The following is a 15,371-nucleotide window of genomic DNA, read 5'->3' as shown; positions in this document are numbered from 1 at the left end:
AAAAGCGCAGTGGCAGGGAAAGCAGGAAGACAACAGTGTCGGCTCACTGCTTCCGCTCCTTCCTGTCTTGTCTTGAAAGCGACTCTCTTCACACATGAAAGCCTTTCGTTCTTTCCGTTCGGAAGCCCTTTCACCCTGAAGGATTTTTCTACTAGTCCGTCGTCTAACAAGGAACTATCCAAACCCTGAGAGAAAACACAAATCATCTGCTAATGTCCCAAATAGCAGTGAAAGTTCCGTCTCCTGATCCCGTCTCCAAATCTCTAGAATTAATTACGATCAGTCTCCTAAAAGGGGCATTCAAATACGCAACGCTTCCCGGCGACGTCCCCGAGTGTTATGGCGCTCTTCACTTGTCACGGAACTTTCGAATTACCGCGTCTTCGTCACACTTGCCGTATTCGCGTCCGGGGCTTGTCTGCGTTGACCTGTCAGTGGGCCGCCCGTCAGATGGAAAACCGGTCGTCACAAATTACCAAATTTGGCAGGTTCCGAAACAGCTGATTTTCCCAGCAGGTGCGGTGATCGTTCAATAGCTTGTGGCATTCACTCACATTTATGGAATACTGACGCATACAGACGCGCGCTAGAAAACGCAAACGCACACCCGCCCACACACGCACGCACACACACACGCATATATATACATATATATACATATATATACATATATATATAATTATATATTTATATAATTATATATAGTTATATAATTATATATATATAATTATATATATATATATATATATATATAGATAGAGAGAGAGAGAGAGAGAGAGAGAGTATATATATGTATGTGTGTGTATGTATGTATGTATATATATATATATATATATATATATATATATATATATATATATAGAGAGAGAGAGAGAGAGAGAGAGAGAGAGAGAGAGAGAGAGAGAGAGAGAGAGAGAGAGAGAGAGAGAGAGAGAGTATATATGTATGTGTGTTTATATATATTTATATATATATATATATAGATAGAGAGAGAGAGAGAGAGAGAGAGAGAGAGAGAGAGAGAGAGAGAGAGAGAGAGAGAGAGAGAGAGAGAGAGAGAGAGAGAGAGAGAGAGAGAGAGAGAGAGAGATAACGAACAAAGGAACCGAACACAACTAACAGACGCACAAACAACCATACACACCCACACACCTGTCCGGGCTCGTAAGGATGGATTGTTATTTCAGAAGGGGATTATAAGTTCCCACATCCATCTGGACACAATGACCAGCCTCATAACAAGAGAGAGAGAGAAAAAAATCCGGCTCCTGTATACAAATGATGACTCGGAAAGCCGAACGGGCCGGCGAGAAAGTTGGTCCTCCTGACACACAGCGCCAGGGCCTCTCCTTCATACCTGCACGAAACGCCATTTTTCCGCGAATTCCTTTGTGCGGCGCTGCGGACGGAATGTGGCGGCGGCGACGACGGCGGAAGCGACTAGGGCTCACGCGAAACACGTCCGAGTATCCCCCCTCTCGCTTTCCCCGATACGTAAAAAAGAAAGAGAAGAAAAAAAATGTAAAAGTGTGATCTCCCGCAGTCTCTACTTTGCCTCCGATCTCCGGCCCTGAACGATGACGATTACCCCCGCCCATAATACAACGAAATGCTCTGCTCTTCCGTAGAGATGAAGACCGCAAAGGAGACGACCCTGATTCAAACGTGACGACCCAAACAGACAGAGGAGTGCTACTGGCATTAACGCTGGGAAACTGACAGCAAATTTCCACAGTGCACGGAGGCCCAGCCGCGCCCAGGTCACAGTACCATGCGTGAAGGACGTGGCCTCGGGCGGGCGAGTGCCTCGGCCTGCCACAATGTTCCCAAATAGGCGACGAGAGGGCCACTTGACACACATCCATGAATTACTCCGCTGAGCACGGCCTGGGTTTCCACTTTCCTGTGATCCCGTGGTTGTCGCACCCTAGGGGAAGGAGGAGGAGGAGGGAGGTGAGGGGCGGGGGTGGAGGAACCAGCGCCTCCTTCCTGCGAACTTCCGCCGCTGCTCTACTTCCCCCGTGCTGCCCCGTCCCGCCGGCGCATGCCTAGACTCTCACCGCGTTTTACCATTATGCGATTGGCGACCTAATGGACTTCCTGACACACTTTGTGATCCCTGAAACATGAGCCGCAAGTGGATGTTTCCTCGGGCAGACGAGAGAGAGAGAGAGAGAGAGAGAGAGAGAGAGAGAGAGAGAGAGAGAGAGAGAGAGAGAGAGAGAGAGAGAGAGAGAGAGAGAGAGAGAGAGAGAGAGCGAGCGCTAAGCATTACGACAGCCCTCAACCACCTCCATCCTAAAGCGCCAGAAAGACAGCCACGACAGAAACAGACCGCCGAGCGGAGGCCGAGCGCCGCCGCCGAGGGGGTCCCTCGCACTGCCATAAGCGGCGTGCGAGAAAAGAAAGTTGCGGCTTCGTAGGGTCGTCCTTTTGCTTCCACCTTTGCCCTCGCCTCCCACCGGAACCACGCCCACGGCAGGGGCGCGCGGCGTTCTTACACGGGCTCTGGTGTTCGGGGGAATGTAGCGGAGCGAGAGAGGGCTACCACAAGCCACGCTCTCCATGTTAAGCATACGAAAGTAGAAACGGTCAGGATCTCTTCCCATACACGAAAACCTGCCCCTACAACCAAGCTGACACGCCTCGCCACCCAAACAGACACTGGCACGGACACCCCGAACAAACGCACACTATGTTAAACACGAGGGGAAAACGCCATTCAGATATTCAACAAACACGTTTAACACACTGTGGGGCCTCCGTGCACAAACATTTACGAGCGCGCATGCAACCACGGACTTACTTTCCCCACCTTCGGGCTTGGTCGCAGGCATCGCCTCCACAAAAGGCGTCCGCGATGTCGTGATTTATATTTTCAGGAGCGATTGGCCAATCTCGAAATCGTAATAATAATCGCGTCTTTCAATAGCGCATTGTTTATGTAACGCGGGGAGATGGCTTCATTGTGTTGTTTTATGTGTCTTTGCGCGCGTTCTTACGTTCGCGGAGAGCCGGAGATTTTTTCGGGCATTCTGAATTTAATCATGGCCTTTGTTCTGAATAACAATGGTCTTTCAGGTTGCATCATTTGCTGGAACCGCCAATTCTGAACTGAGCCGATACATGCAAAATATATGACAAACTCCTTTTCCGAACACGCATTCACTCCCCGCTCGCTTGACTACTCACTCATTCACTCACTCACTCTCCCTCATCTAAACATATACAAATATCGCATACATTATGTATTATGTAAATATTTATATAATTTTGTGTGTGTGTGTGTGTGTGTGTGTGTGTGTGTGTGTGTGTGTGTGTGTGTGTGTGTGTGTGTGTGTGTGTGTGTGTGTGTGTGTGTGTGTGCGCGCGCTTCAAGCCCTAAACAATCATTTAATCAACCATATGCACTGTACATCAAACTCAGTGCCCTTTTGTATTACGTGACATTGTTGTATTCCACGCACTGTGGAGGAATGTCTAGTAAAGAAAACTGTAATTAGACGTACGCATAATCACTAAATTAGACAAGAAACGGGTAACCAAGTGATGATTTGCTCATCATTATCATGACTGCTCTGATAATTGAATCCCCTAAAATAAAAATCATATTAATGCTATAACTACATCCATAGATTAATCCCCTAACTCGTTGATCTGCACATACGAATATTCGGTTTCCACTCGATCATGAACCGATAAAATGCATAATTGTTTTCCAATTCGTGCAGCCCATCAACCATCACAGAACAAAATTTCTTATCCAGCGCACATGAGCAAACACGTAATTTTTGTAAACAAGACGAGCCGACCCCAAGCGTCGTAATCGAGTGTGCCCCTTGAGTTAACCACAAGATCGGAGATCAAATTCATCGCTGCCAACAGCCGGGACATTACAAGTTGCACTATATCCTTCGACGACTCCACAACGACTAAGTACAGACACTATACCTTCGTGCGTATCCTCAGCGTCGGCGTAATATATGCTGGAGGTGTTGCTGACGAGGGAGCTGGAGGCGACGCCATAGAACGAGGGCTCGCTATGCGTCCTGGCCATGGCGTATGCAGCGGAGTTCATATGGCTTGAGTACATCTCTTCATAGTCTCCGCACGAGGGAGCTCGCACTCGTTCCTTAGACGCCGAGCACCACCTCCACGAAGCCGATGTCGAGTCCAAACTGATGCCCTCGAAATCGTGCGAATGCGTCCTGGTCCCCATGCTATCACTGGTGTCTCGACAGACGCTTGCCTCCATGTGTGAGGCTGAGGATGTCTTGGAAGCACATAGGAGCAATCTCGAGCCAAGCGCTGCCTCGTGGGAGCCATCCCCGGGGCCTTGGGTGACGTTACCCGAAGTCCCCACGGCCGAGTCGTGGGTGCTCAGCCCCGCCCTCACCACCAGCCCGCACAGAGCCGAAGTATCTCGAATGTCTACGTAATTCTGCGAGTCTTGTTCACCAAATGAGGCGTCAACTTGCTTGTTACATTTATCTGAATTACGAGGCACATTTATATCCGTCTCCTTTCGCGAACGACATGTCGGCAGTTTCCAAGATGCGGGCGATGGGAAATTTGCCACGCCGCTTGGCCGCTTGCTCGAAGTGCGGACAGGGACGAGGGGCGGGGGTGAGAGAGGGGGCGGGGGAAGCAGTTTGTTTGGGTCAAGAATCTGAGTGTGGGCTGAAGGATGCCAACCATCCGACCGAGAAGGCTTGGCGACAGAATCACTGGGTTGCTTGTTTGTGGCCTGGCTTGGGCAGCCGAGGGGCAGGCATGGGCGGGTTCCGGTGGACTGGCTTGCGGGATGCGCCGGCTTGGGAGGAGGGCGAGGGGGCTGCTTCCACGGGGGGAGAGGCTGGCGGGAAAGGCACGTATCGTCTGCGGCGCGCGGGGACTGGCTGGTGGAGCAAGTGGACTGGCACGGCCGGGTGGAATGGGAGCGTGGGTTTGTGGACCGCGCTTGTTGGCTGGGGGAACGGAACACGTGCTTTGTGTAATTCGCTGGCTGGCTACTGAGTCGAGGTATTCGGTTGATGGCACTGGACGCAGGGTTGCTCAGATGGCACGGCTGGGTTGATGGACTGGCAGGTTGGCTAGCGAGACAAGATGCCTTGCTAAGGTAAAGGGGGAAAGGGGTGGAAGTGGAATGGGTGGAGAGCTTGATCGGAGGTGGAGGGGGAGGTGGCGGTGGAAGAGGAGGCAGAGGGCCGAACTGCCACGTCACTTCGTAGGTGCCAGTCGAAGTGTTGAGCGGGTCCTTTCCCTGAGGCTGATCTCCGAGGCCGCCGGGGGCGCTGGCGGCCTTCATCTTGGTGGAGCGGGCGTAAATGGGCTCCGGCTTGGCATGCGGAGGGGGCGGGGGACGAGCGGTGGAGCAGGACGTGGAAGAGGAGGAGGAGGAGGAACTCTCCTGGGTCATGCTCCCCACCCCGCTGGAGGAGCTCTCCCCTGTGGCGTCCCTGGAGCGGTGGGTGCGGGCGGCGATGCACTCATCGATGCTGCGCTCATTGTAATCTCCCACGGGAGTCACCCACGACAGGTCGCGGTAATCAACGTAGTTGTTGTAAGCGACGGGCGCCTTGCCCTGGCACTTGGGCTTGGTCCGTTTGAGGGCGGTGTTGAAGATATGGGCGTCGATGTAGTGCGCAGCGGTGAGGGCGGCGCGCGGGCTTCTGAGGGCGGGGTGGAAGATGTCTCCCTTGGCCAGGCTGTGCGCGCGGCGGAACTCGAACTCGTCCTCGTCCTGGATGGAGTCGAGGCCGTCGCTCGAGGAGCACCTAATGGACGGGCGCAGGCGGCGGGTGGCCGAGCTGGCCTTCCGCAAGAGCGCCGCGCAGGCCCTGGCCCGGCGCCGCCCGCCCTCTCTCCTGGCCCTCCACGCGCGCGCCAGCCTACCCCTGCTGGACACCGGCATGGCTCCCGCTGCGACGACGATGGCACGAACGAGCGGGCGTCACTGCGTCACCATGGCGTGGCGGAGCGTCACACCTACAACACGGAGCCTCGCAGGTAACGCACCGCGGGTGTACGCACGAGTGCCAGGCACGACAGCGGAAGAGAAACTCCGGCCGTAATGTCTTTCCCGCCTGCGGGCTATACTTAACTCGCTGCCGCGCCTTTCTATGTACGTTACACTAAAGCACAGACGGAGCACGCACACGCTTGAGCAACAACACTGGACGAAGACACGGCACACGTTATGCGATTAGGACCACTTCTTTAGCTGATCACGATTCGTGACACTGCGAGATTAGAGCAGTCACTTGCACCCAAGTAGACACCTGAGGGTCGACTATGAGCTCGCAGGGATGCACCTGGCTACCTCAGTACCCACACACTGAGGAACGTGAGTTTGACCTACACCTTGACCTCCTCTGAGGCCACCAGTGAACACGGCTGACCTAGTACGCCCTCGCACCCGTTCCCGTGTGTCTCCCCCAGAACGAGCGGGTCACAAGAGCACTAGATTCAGCAGCACAACACATAACCACGGCCATGAGCGCCGAGGCATCGCACATCTCACATCACTAATATCGTCTGCGAAGCGAGCAGGTGCGAGCCAGCAGGTCCGGTAGCCACCACGCTCGCACGCACAGTGGCCGCCTCGCCGGGCCCTCCCGCCGCCGCGCCGAGGAAAGTTGCAGAAAATGCGGAAACAGCCCGCCCCTCGGCCATTGTCGGGCGCTCGCAGGAGGCGTAACCAGGCCTCCTGCACACGCCAAAGCCATACTTCGGGCGCCCGCAAGAAGGGCTCCAAATCACGCACGCCGCCCGAGGGAGGCGTTCCTCCCGTGGGCGTGATCCGTCACTTCGACTTGCTCTGCCACTCCTTTACCTGAAATGGGCGACAGGCACTCCGCGCCTCGTCATTCCTCCCCGAGTGTCAACCTGGAGTAATGAGCTTCAGACGATCATCAGAAAGCGTCACACTGTTGGCAGGACAATAAACGGGAAATCTAGTCCTCTGCCAGGCACAAAAAGCTCTAAAACGCATCCGAGGCCCGTTTCCATCTTAAATCAGCCTTGGGTCGATCTATCAGCCCTCCTCCGCCCGAGCCGCCATACGCCGTGAATACGCCACGACGGGCGCCAGAGCGTGCCGAGCTGCGCCGACCGAAGCAATTATGATGTCAAGGCGCCCCGACGGCCTTCCGCCCCTCAGAATGCGGAGATCCACGTCGCACACATTTCTCCCTTTTTCCCTTTCTTCCTCTACGTGAAAACTTCTTTGTTAAATCTACTTCTCTTTTCGCTCCTTGGCTCATCTTTCCCGCCGCCTCGCAGTGGCTTTCCTCTCTTTCAAGTTCCGAAGATTTGAGGCCAAGAATTCTCTCACTTTCACCCTGCGTTCCTTACTGACTCTTCATAAGTTGCGTTGAAATTCATTATGACCATATTTCATTTTATTCTATTCTATTCTATTATCTCTTTCTCTCTCTGTATTTATGTATGTATGTATGTATGTATGTATGTATGTATGTATGTATGTATGTATGTATGTATGTATGTATGTATGTATGTATGTATGTATGTATGTGTGTGTGTGTATATATATATATATATATATATATATATATATATATATATACACACATAAACACACATACACGCACGCACGCGCACACACACACACACACATACACACACACACACACACACACACACACACACACACACACACACACACACTAAACATACATATATAGATATATACATATACATATATATACATATATATATTATCCCAATGCCGACGGGAATGACGTGTACGTGCGTGCTATGCCCACTGTGAATACTTGTTTAATTGTTTTTACACATAGATGGCTACACTTGTACTAATTCACCAGTGAGCCAATTACGAGTACTGCCTGTCCCCCCCTGTTTACCCTTTTCTTTGATTTACTAAAATCTTTTACGTTATCTTGTTTTGTTGTTACTAATGTTTATAACATTCTAGTTATTATATAATATAATTTATAATAATTGCTTATGTTTAAAACATAATAATTATAATGTTTATAATAAAAATAACACAATGCAGAGACATTTCACAAAAAGTATAAAAAATGAGCAAAGCATTTTCTCCATGTTTTAATCATTTTCCCCGGCGGCGTAATTATACATACACACATATATACATATACATATACATATATACATATATATATACATATATACATATATATACGTATATTATGTACTCCTATACATATATAGACATGTATATACATATATATACAAATATATTGATAAACGTATATATATATATATATATATATATATATATATATATATATATATATATATATATATATGCATATACATACATACATTGCAAGTAGAACAGCGAAGGGAAGTACCCATGAATATGCCTAAGGCCTTTACGCTTTATTGCTTCATCAGGGCATACAGCCTTAGGCATATTAGTGTGTTTTCTTGTACTACACTTCGTTGTTCTACCTGGAATTTGTACATGAATTATACATACATCCATACATACATACACATGCATATATGTATATAGCTCTCTTTCCCTCTCCCTCTCTCTTTCCTTCTCCCTCTCTTTCTCTTTCCCTATCCCTATCCCTCTCCCTTTCCCTTTCCCTCTCCCTCTCCCTCTCCCTCTCCCTCTCCCTCTCCCTCTCCCTCTCGCTCTCGCTCTCCCTCTCCATCTCTTTCCCTCTCCATCTCTTTCCCTCTCCATCTCTTTCCCTCTCCATCTCTTTCCCTCTCCCTCTCCCTCTCTTTCCCTCTCCCTCTCTTTCTCTTTCTTTTTATCTTTCCCTCTGCCTCTCCCTCTACCTCTCCCTCACCGTCTCCTTTTCTTTCCCTCTCCCTCTTCGTCTCCTTCTCCCTCCCCCTCCCCCTCCCCTCCCCCTTTCCTTCTCCCTTTCTCCCCTCCCCCTTTCCTTCTCCCTTTCTCCCCCTCCCCCTCCCCCTCCCCCTTTCCTTCTCCCTTTCTCCCCCTCCCCCTTTCCTTCTCCCTTTCTCCCCTCCCCCTTTCCTTCTCCCTTTCTCCCCCTCCCCCTCCCCCTCTACTCCCCTCCCCTCCCCCTCTCCCTCTCTTCTTCTACCCCCCTCCCCCTCTACTCCCCTCCCCTCCCCCTCTCCCTCTCTTCTTCTACCCCCTCCCCCCGCCGTCCGCCCACCCGCCGCGCCGCCGGGCCGCGGGTCCGGGCGCAGGAGCGTCGCCGTCAAGCTCCGCAGAACGCATCTCGCCCGTTACTTCCTTCGGCGGAAACACTCAATCACACCTCGAGACGCTGTATTGGAGCCGGGAGGCAATTAAGCTGATGGCACTATTAGTAATTATAGGCCTTGTAAGGCATATAACAAGAGCCGAATAAGGTTATGGGCCACTCTGCAGCCCCGGGGGCGTGACACAAGAGTGCCGGGTAGCATTAAACGAGCAACTCGGTTGCTTTGCCTCTCTCTCCCCAATATTATATATACATACATACATAAATTTTTAATTCACTAATTTACCTATACATACACATAATCCTAAAACGTTCAACCACAGCAAAACGCACAGACACACAAGCGCATAACAATTTATACACAAGCATAAATCTAAAACACACACACACACACACACACACACACACACACACACACACACACACACACACACACACACACACACATACACATACACATACACATACACATACACATACACATACACATACACATACACATACACATACACATACATATACACATACACACACTGTGTGTGTATGTGTGTGTGTGTGTGTGTGTGTGTGTGTGTGTGTGTGTGTGTGTGTGTGTGTGTGTGTGTGTGTGTGTGTGTGTGTGTCTCTCTCTCTCTCTCTCTCTCTCTCTCTCTCTCTCTCTCTCTCTCTCTCTCTCTCTCTCTCTCTCTCTCTCTCTCTCTCTCTCTCTCTCTCTCTCTCTCTCTCTCTCTCTGGCCCGCCAGCTGTCGAGCCAAAGGAGTTCCCACTGCACACAAAACATGGTTACCATCATTCACTACTGACATCATGGACCTCCAATCGAAACTAGAATCGCCCATTTTTTAAAAAGCTAAATGCCTTGTATAAAAAATACAATCTACCTGTAATGACACTAAAGACATCGATATAACATTTACCGTTAGTTCTGCATTACACTGTAATCGTATCAGTAGAGTGTAACATATGATATAGAGAGAATCAGAAAAATGGCTTTAAAATCTTTAGTCAGGAGTTCGTGATACCCAGTATTTTCAGGGGGAGTGGGAGGAGGCGAGGTGGAGAGGAAAGGGAGTAACTATGTGGCCCATCATACAAGCCCCCTCCCCTCCCCCCTCTCTTCTCTTGGGATCTCTTCTCCCTCTCCCTCTCCCTCTCAGACTTTTCTCGCGCTCTCCTCTTAAACCCTACCCCTTCTCCCTTCTCCCTTTTTCCTTCTACCCCCCTTTCCCCTTCTGCCTTCTCCCCCTCCCTCCCCCCTTTTTCCTCTCCCCCCTTCCCCCTTCTTCCTCCGCCTCCCCTCTTCTTCCTTCTCTCTCCTTCCCCCTTCTTCCTTCTCCCCCCTTCCCCCTTCTTCCTTCCCCCCTTCTCCCTTCTTTTTACTCCCCCCTTCCCCCTTCTTCCTTCTCCCCGCTTCCCCCTTCTTCCTTGTCCCCCTTCCCCCGTTCCCTTCTCCCCAGAGAGATGCCCTTCCCCCATCCTCTCTGTGGGAAAAGAGGGGGGGCGAGGCGAGCCAGCGAACGGGTGAGAGTGAGGTGGGGGGGGGGGGGCTTCAACTGGCATCTCTCGTTTTCTTCCTCGCGGGCAGAGTGGATTAGGAGCTGCGTCGCTGGCCTGGCATCCCCGCCCTTTGTGTATCATCAATGCAACTAATTGAATACTCTTACGTCGCGCTGCCCCTTTGTTATCCGGCCGAGATGCGGGTCAGGGCAGCATTTCACGGAGACCCCTGCTGACCTCGCCGTAACTAGTGCCACAACATTCCTTCGTCACTTCAGACTGCAGGTCAGCGGCGGTCAACCACTCTATGACGCTTAGCAGTTAGCATGGAGATTATACAAGCTCGTAATTATTGGTTACAAGACACGCTAATAATCGGCCTGTGACTGAGTGCTTTTGTTATCGACGCATTTCGTTTCTCACTTGGATTCCAACGCAAAAAAAAACTCTTCGTCATGTTCAGGCGGTGAAACGACAGCGATTCGATTAATTTTCCTCGCTATCTGGCCAAGAAAATGCTGCCTGGTATGTTCCTTCATTTTTCCCCGATAGAGCAGAACCTCTCTCTCTCTGTCTACGTCTCTTCTCATACACATATACACGCATACATATACATACATATACGCATGCGTACATGCATAAATACCTACACACATATATCAGTGTAACCCCTTTTGCTCGCCAAAAAAGAAAACGGAATTTGAGTTTTAAAAAATCAGAAAATGGGAATTTTCCTTATTCCTGTAAATGTATCTTTTGAGACTGACACTGAAGGCCTAAAATAATACATAAATAAATACATACATACATACAAAAATATATACATACATGCATACATACATACATATGTACATACATAATGTGTGTGTACGCGTATCCACGCGCGTGTGTGTATGTGTGTGTATGTATGTGTGTGTATGTATGTGTGTGTATGTATGCGCGCGCATGCACATACACTCACACAAATCTTTGCATATACATAAACACACACAGATGCACATACATATATTTGTATACATGTTTATAACTATGTATATATAGATTGTTTGTATGTGTGCGTGTATGTGTATGTGTATGCATGCATGAATGTATGTATGTATGTATGTATGTATGTATGTATGTATGTATGTATGTATGTATGTATGTATGTATGTATGTATGTATGTATATATACACGCACACATAAACAACACAAACACACACACACACACACACACACACACACACACACACACACACACACACACACACGCAAACACACACACACATACACACACACACACACACACACACACACACACACACACACACACACACACACACACACACACACACACACACATATATATATATACACGTATTATAAACTAATGCCGACAACAAACATCACGAAGCATTTATTTCAACGCGCCTCAAGTAGTGATCCAACCGTAACCAGAAGTAGCTTAGCCCCGCCCACTCGATGCTCTCCCGCCAATCACAATCACCAATCACATAAATCTGTACTCAAACCCTTATTTACAAAAAAGAAGAAGAAAAAAAAAACCAGCCTACACGTATAATCAGAGAGTTTTAATTAGCATAATGAACTAACAAGGTGGGGTCACTTACACGTCTTGTTCGACCTGGACGAGGCCGGGTGGGGGGGGCTTGTGGCCGGGGGGAGGCAGGCTACTCCGAACTCACCTGTAAATAAATAAATAAACCATTATTCAGTTGATTTCATCTGTTGTAGCGGAAACGTGATTAATACAGCGGAATGGGAGTAAATGTGTCAAAAATAAAAATAATTAATAATAACGTTATAAGGAATGGATACCGTAGAGAGGCAGAGAGCCAATAACTAATACATGTAAACCATAGCAGGAAATAAATACACAAGGAAAGCGATCGGCAAATTGTGAACAACGGACGGAATAGAGAACAGCGAAAGGAGGATAATAACACAATATTCATAACAACACAACACCTGTTAAAAAAAAAAGCACCGGCGCCACAGGGCTTGAAAGGGACCAAAGCCAAGATACAGAACCACATGAACGATGATGATGATGATGATGATGATGATGATGATGATGATGATGATGATGATGATGATGATGATGATGATGATGATGATGATGATGATGATGATGCTGATGATGATGATGATGACGATGATGATAATGATGATTGTAATAATAACAACCCTTGGTCGAGCTCATTAATTAAAACTTGCGAGTCTTCCGAGCGCATTTTGGCGAAGTCGGCCTTGCCAACCCTGACTCGCGTTGATCGACGTGGCTCGGCGCGGGGATGGGGATCGCGGTGGATGGCTTGCGGTGGATTCAATAAAGGGAGGAGGAGAGGAGGAGGATAAGAGTGAACAAAAATAATAATAGCGATCCTACTTGCAATATCCATAACAACAAAATACGACGAGAATTACAACAACGACAATAATAATACGAAGAGGAGAAAGGAAGAAAAAAAGGGAGAATCACAGTAACCATTATCACCTCCATAATGAAATATCAAAACAAAGAAAACAAGATCAAAAATAATAACAGGATCAAGAACAAGTCCACCCGCCCCAACAACAACAACAACAACAACAGCAATAATAGTGACAGATGTAAGAAAGTATTCCTCATCCCTCGAGGCTTTCGGTACTATGGTCCAATGTTCCCGACGGACAGCGCGCTGGGCCATTACGTCACATTCAACCCGGTAATTACAAGTGATTTTCATACCGACGGGGAAAGGGTCTGATTGTTATGGAAGGGGCCTCTACGTGCGACAGGTTCCTTTCTTAACTCGCGTTGAAGTGAAGTGACAAACAGGGAGTTGAGGAATAGCTACAAAGTCTGGGGACCACGACTGATGAATGCATTAGAAATAGCATAGTATCAACTTCGGTTTATAAGCCGAACAATAACTATCGATTCAAAAAGTCTGTAGCGGAATAATACCCCAACAACATCAGCAAAAGCAATAAAAAGGTAACATTCAAGCCAACTCCCACCCACCACCGATATCTATCAAGAGAAAACCCGCGGTTCCTAATCCCCACCGCCGCTGAATCCCCACCCACCACACACCCAACACACTAAAAAACACACATACACGTCCCACACACATCCCACTCGGCGCGGAGCAAACCACAGAGCAAAGGGCCCTCAACACGCGGCTCCGCTGAGAGGAAGCATTCGTCATCTGATCAGTGCGATGGGGGACGCGCGAATGAGGGGGGTGAATCGGGTTTGAAAGGGTGGAGAGAGAGAGAGAGAGAAAGAGAGAGAGAGAGAGAGAGAAAAGAGAGAGAGAGAGAGAGAGAGAGAGAGAGAGAGAGAGAGAGAGAGAGAGAGAGAGAGAGAGAGAGAGAGAGAGAGAGAGAGAGAGAGAGAGAGAGAGAGAGAGAGAGAGAGAGAGAGAGAGAGAGAGAGAGAGAGAGAGAGAGAGAGAGAGAGAGAGAGAGAGAGAGAGAGAGAGAGAGAGAGAAAGAGAGAGAGAGAGAGAGAGAGAGAGAGAGAGAGAGAGAGAGAGAGAGAGAGAGAGAGAGAGAGAGAGAGAGAGAGAGAGAGAGAGAGAGAGAGAGAGAGAGAGAGAAAGTGTGTGTGATTATACTGGGATTTGGTCGCGTTTTAGAGTTGAGTGAAACTTCATCTTCAGTGTTATGCGTGAGAACTGTTGTGTATGTGCGCGTGAAGATGTATGGGGGGGGGGGGGGTCGGATGGGTATGACAGCTGTGTTTAGGTGAATTCTGTGCTTTACTCCGTGTCTATAAATGCATGTATTGACACGACAAATCCGTGAACTCTCGACTAAAAGCGCCGATCAAATAACGCAACGAAAAATTACAACACGGTGAAAATGAGCCATCCATAACCCCCTCCCCCTCACACACACACAAAAAAAAAAAAAATCCCACCCGAAAAAGAAAAGACACTCCATATCAAATGTCAAAAAAGGTGATAAGGGAATCAGAGAGAGAGAGAGAAAAAAAATAAAGTCGAAGCACTCACTCAGACCGGTCCAAACACGGAGATAGCATCCACAAGATTAAGACAGCGGCTTTGAGACCAGGCATACAGAAATCGGAACTGTACTGTACTGATGGATTAAGCCCCGAGTAAGAGGATTGGTGTGAAGGAGGACCACGGCGATACACACATAACACTTGGCCCACTTTCCTCTAAATGTTGGGCGGCGCCACAGAGAAGGGATTTTTTTTACCACCAAGATATTGTGATTTCCAGCGTTCAAGGTTGTGTATGACTATACTGTTGATCCTATGAAACCAATAAATATGTAACTGTCTATGCATTTATCTGTTTATACGTCTGCTTGTCTGTGTACCTATGCTTGTCTGTTCGACTGTCTGCCTATCTATTTTAACTTATCCCAAGTCTCTTTGTCTGTCTGTCTGTCCATAATATTTATAAATTCGGAATATAGGTCATTGTCATGGTAAAATGACGGTCAGTAACGAAGAACTTTGTTGTAAGTTGCATATGTCGACGAAATCGAAATCTTCCTTTCTTTGCGAGTAAGCATACTCATCTCACTCTCTCTGCCCTCTGCCCTGCACCCTAATTTTTAATATCTTCCTCTCTTCCTCTGTATATTTCCCTTCCTCAACTGCAGTGGTTTATCACCCTGATTTTACTATCAGAGATTAATTAATTCTAGAA

The 15,371-nt window shown here is 48.5% G+C and overlaps 1 protein-coding gene across 18 annotated transcripts in view; it reads right to left on the bottom strand.

Annotated features, from left to right (window-relative positions):
* LOC125027134 (membrane-associated guanylate kinase, WW and PDZ domain-containing protein 1-like) overlaps window positions 1-15,371 on the bottom strand; it is a 224,514-nt gene that overhangs the window by 19,096 nt on the left and 190,047 nt on the right. For 15 of the 18 annotated variants that reach the window (XM_047615983.1, XM_047615986.1, XM_047615978.1 and 12 more), the window contains one exon: window positions 12,309-12,383. The exons of the other annotated variants lie outside the window; for them this stretch is intronic. In XM_047615983.1, the coding sequence (XP_047471939.1) occupies window positions 12,309-12,383 (75 nt within the window). The remainder of the gene's footprint in view (window positions 1-12,308; window positions 12,384-15,371) is intronic. 18 annotated transcript variants of the gene reach the window in all.

This window comes from Penaeus chinensis, chromosome 7, assembly GCF_019202785.1.
Source record: "Penaeus chinensis breed Huanghai No. 1 chromosome 7, ASM1920278v2, whole genome shotgun sequence".
In the NCBI taxonomy this organism is placed as follows: domain Eukaryota; kingdom Metazoa; phylum Arthropoda; class Malacostraca; order Decapoda; family Penaeidae; genus Penaeus; species Penaeus chinensis.
The sequence above is the reverse complement of the archived record's forward strand: the minus strand, read 5'-3'. Positions and strand labels throughout refer to the sequence as shown.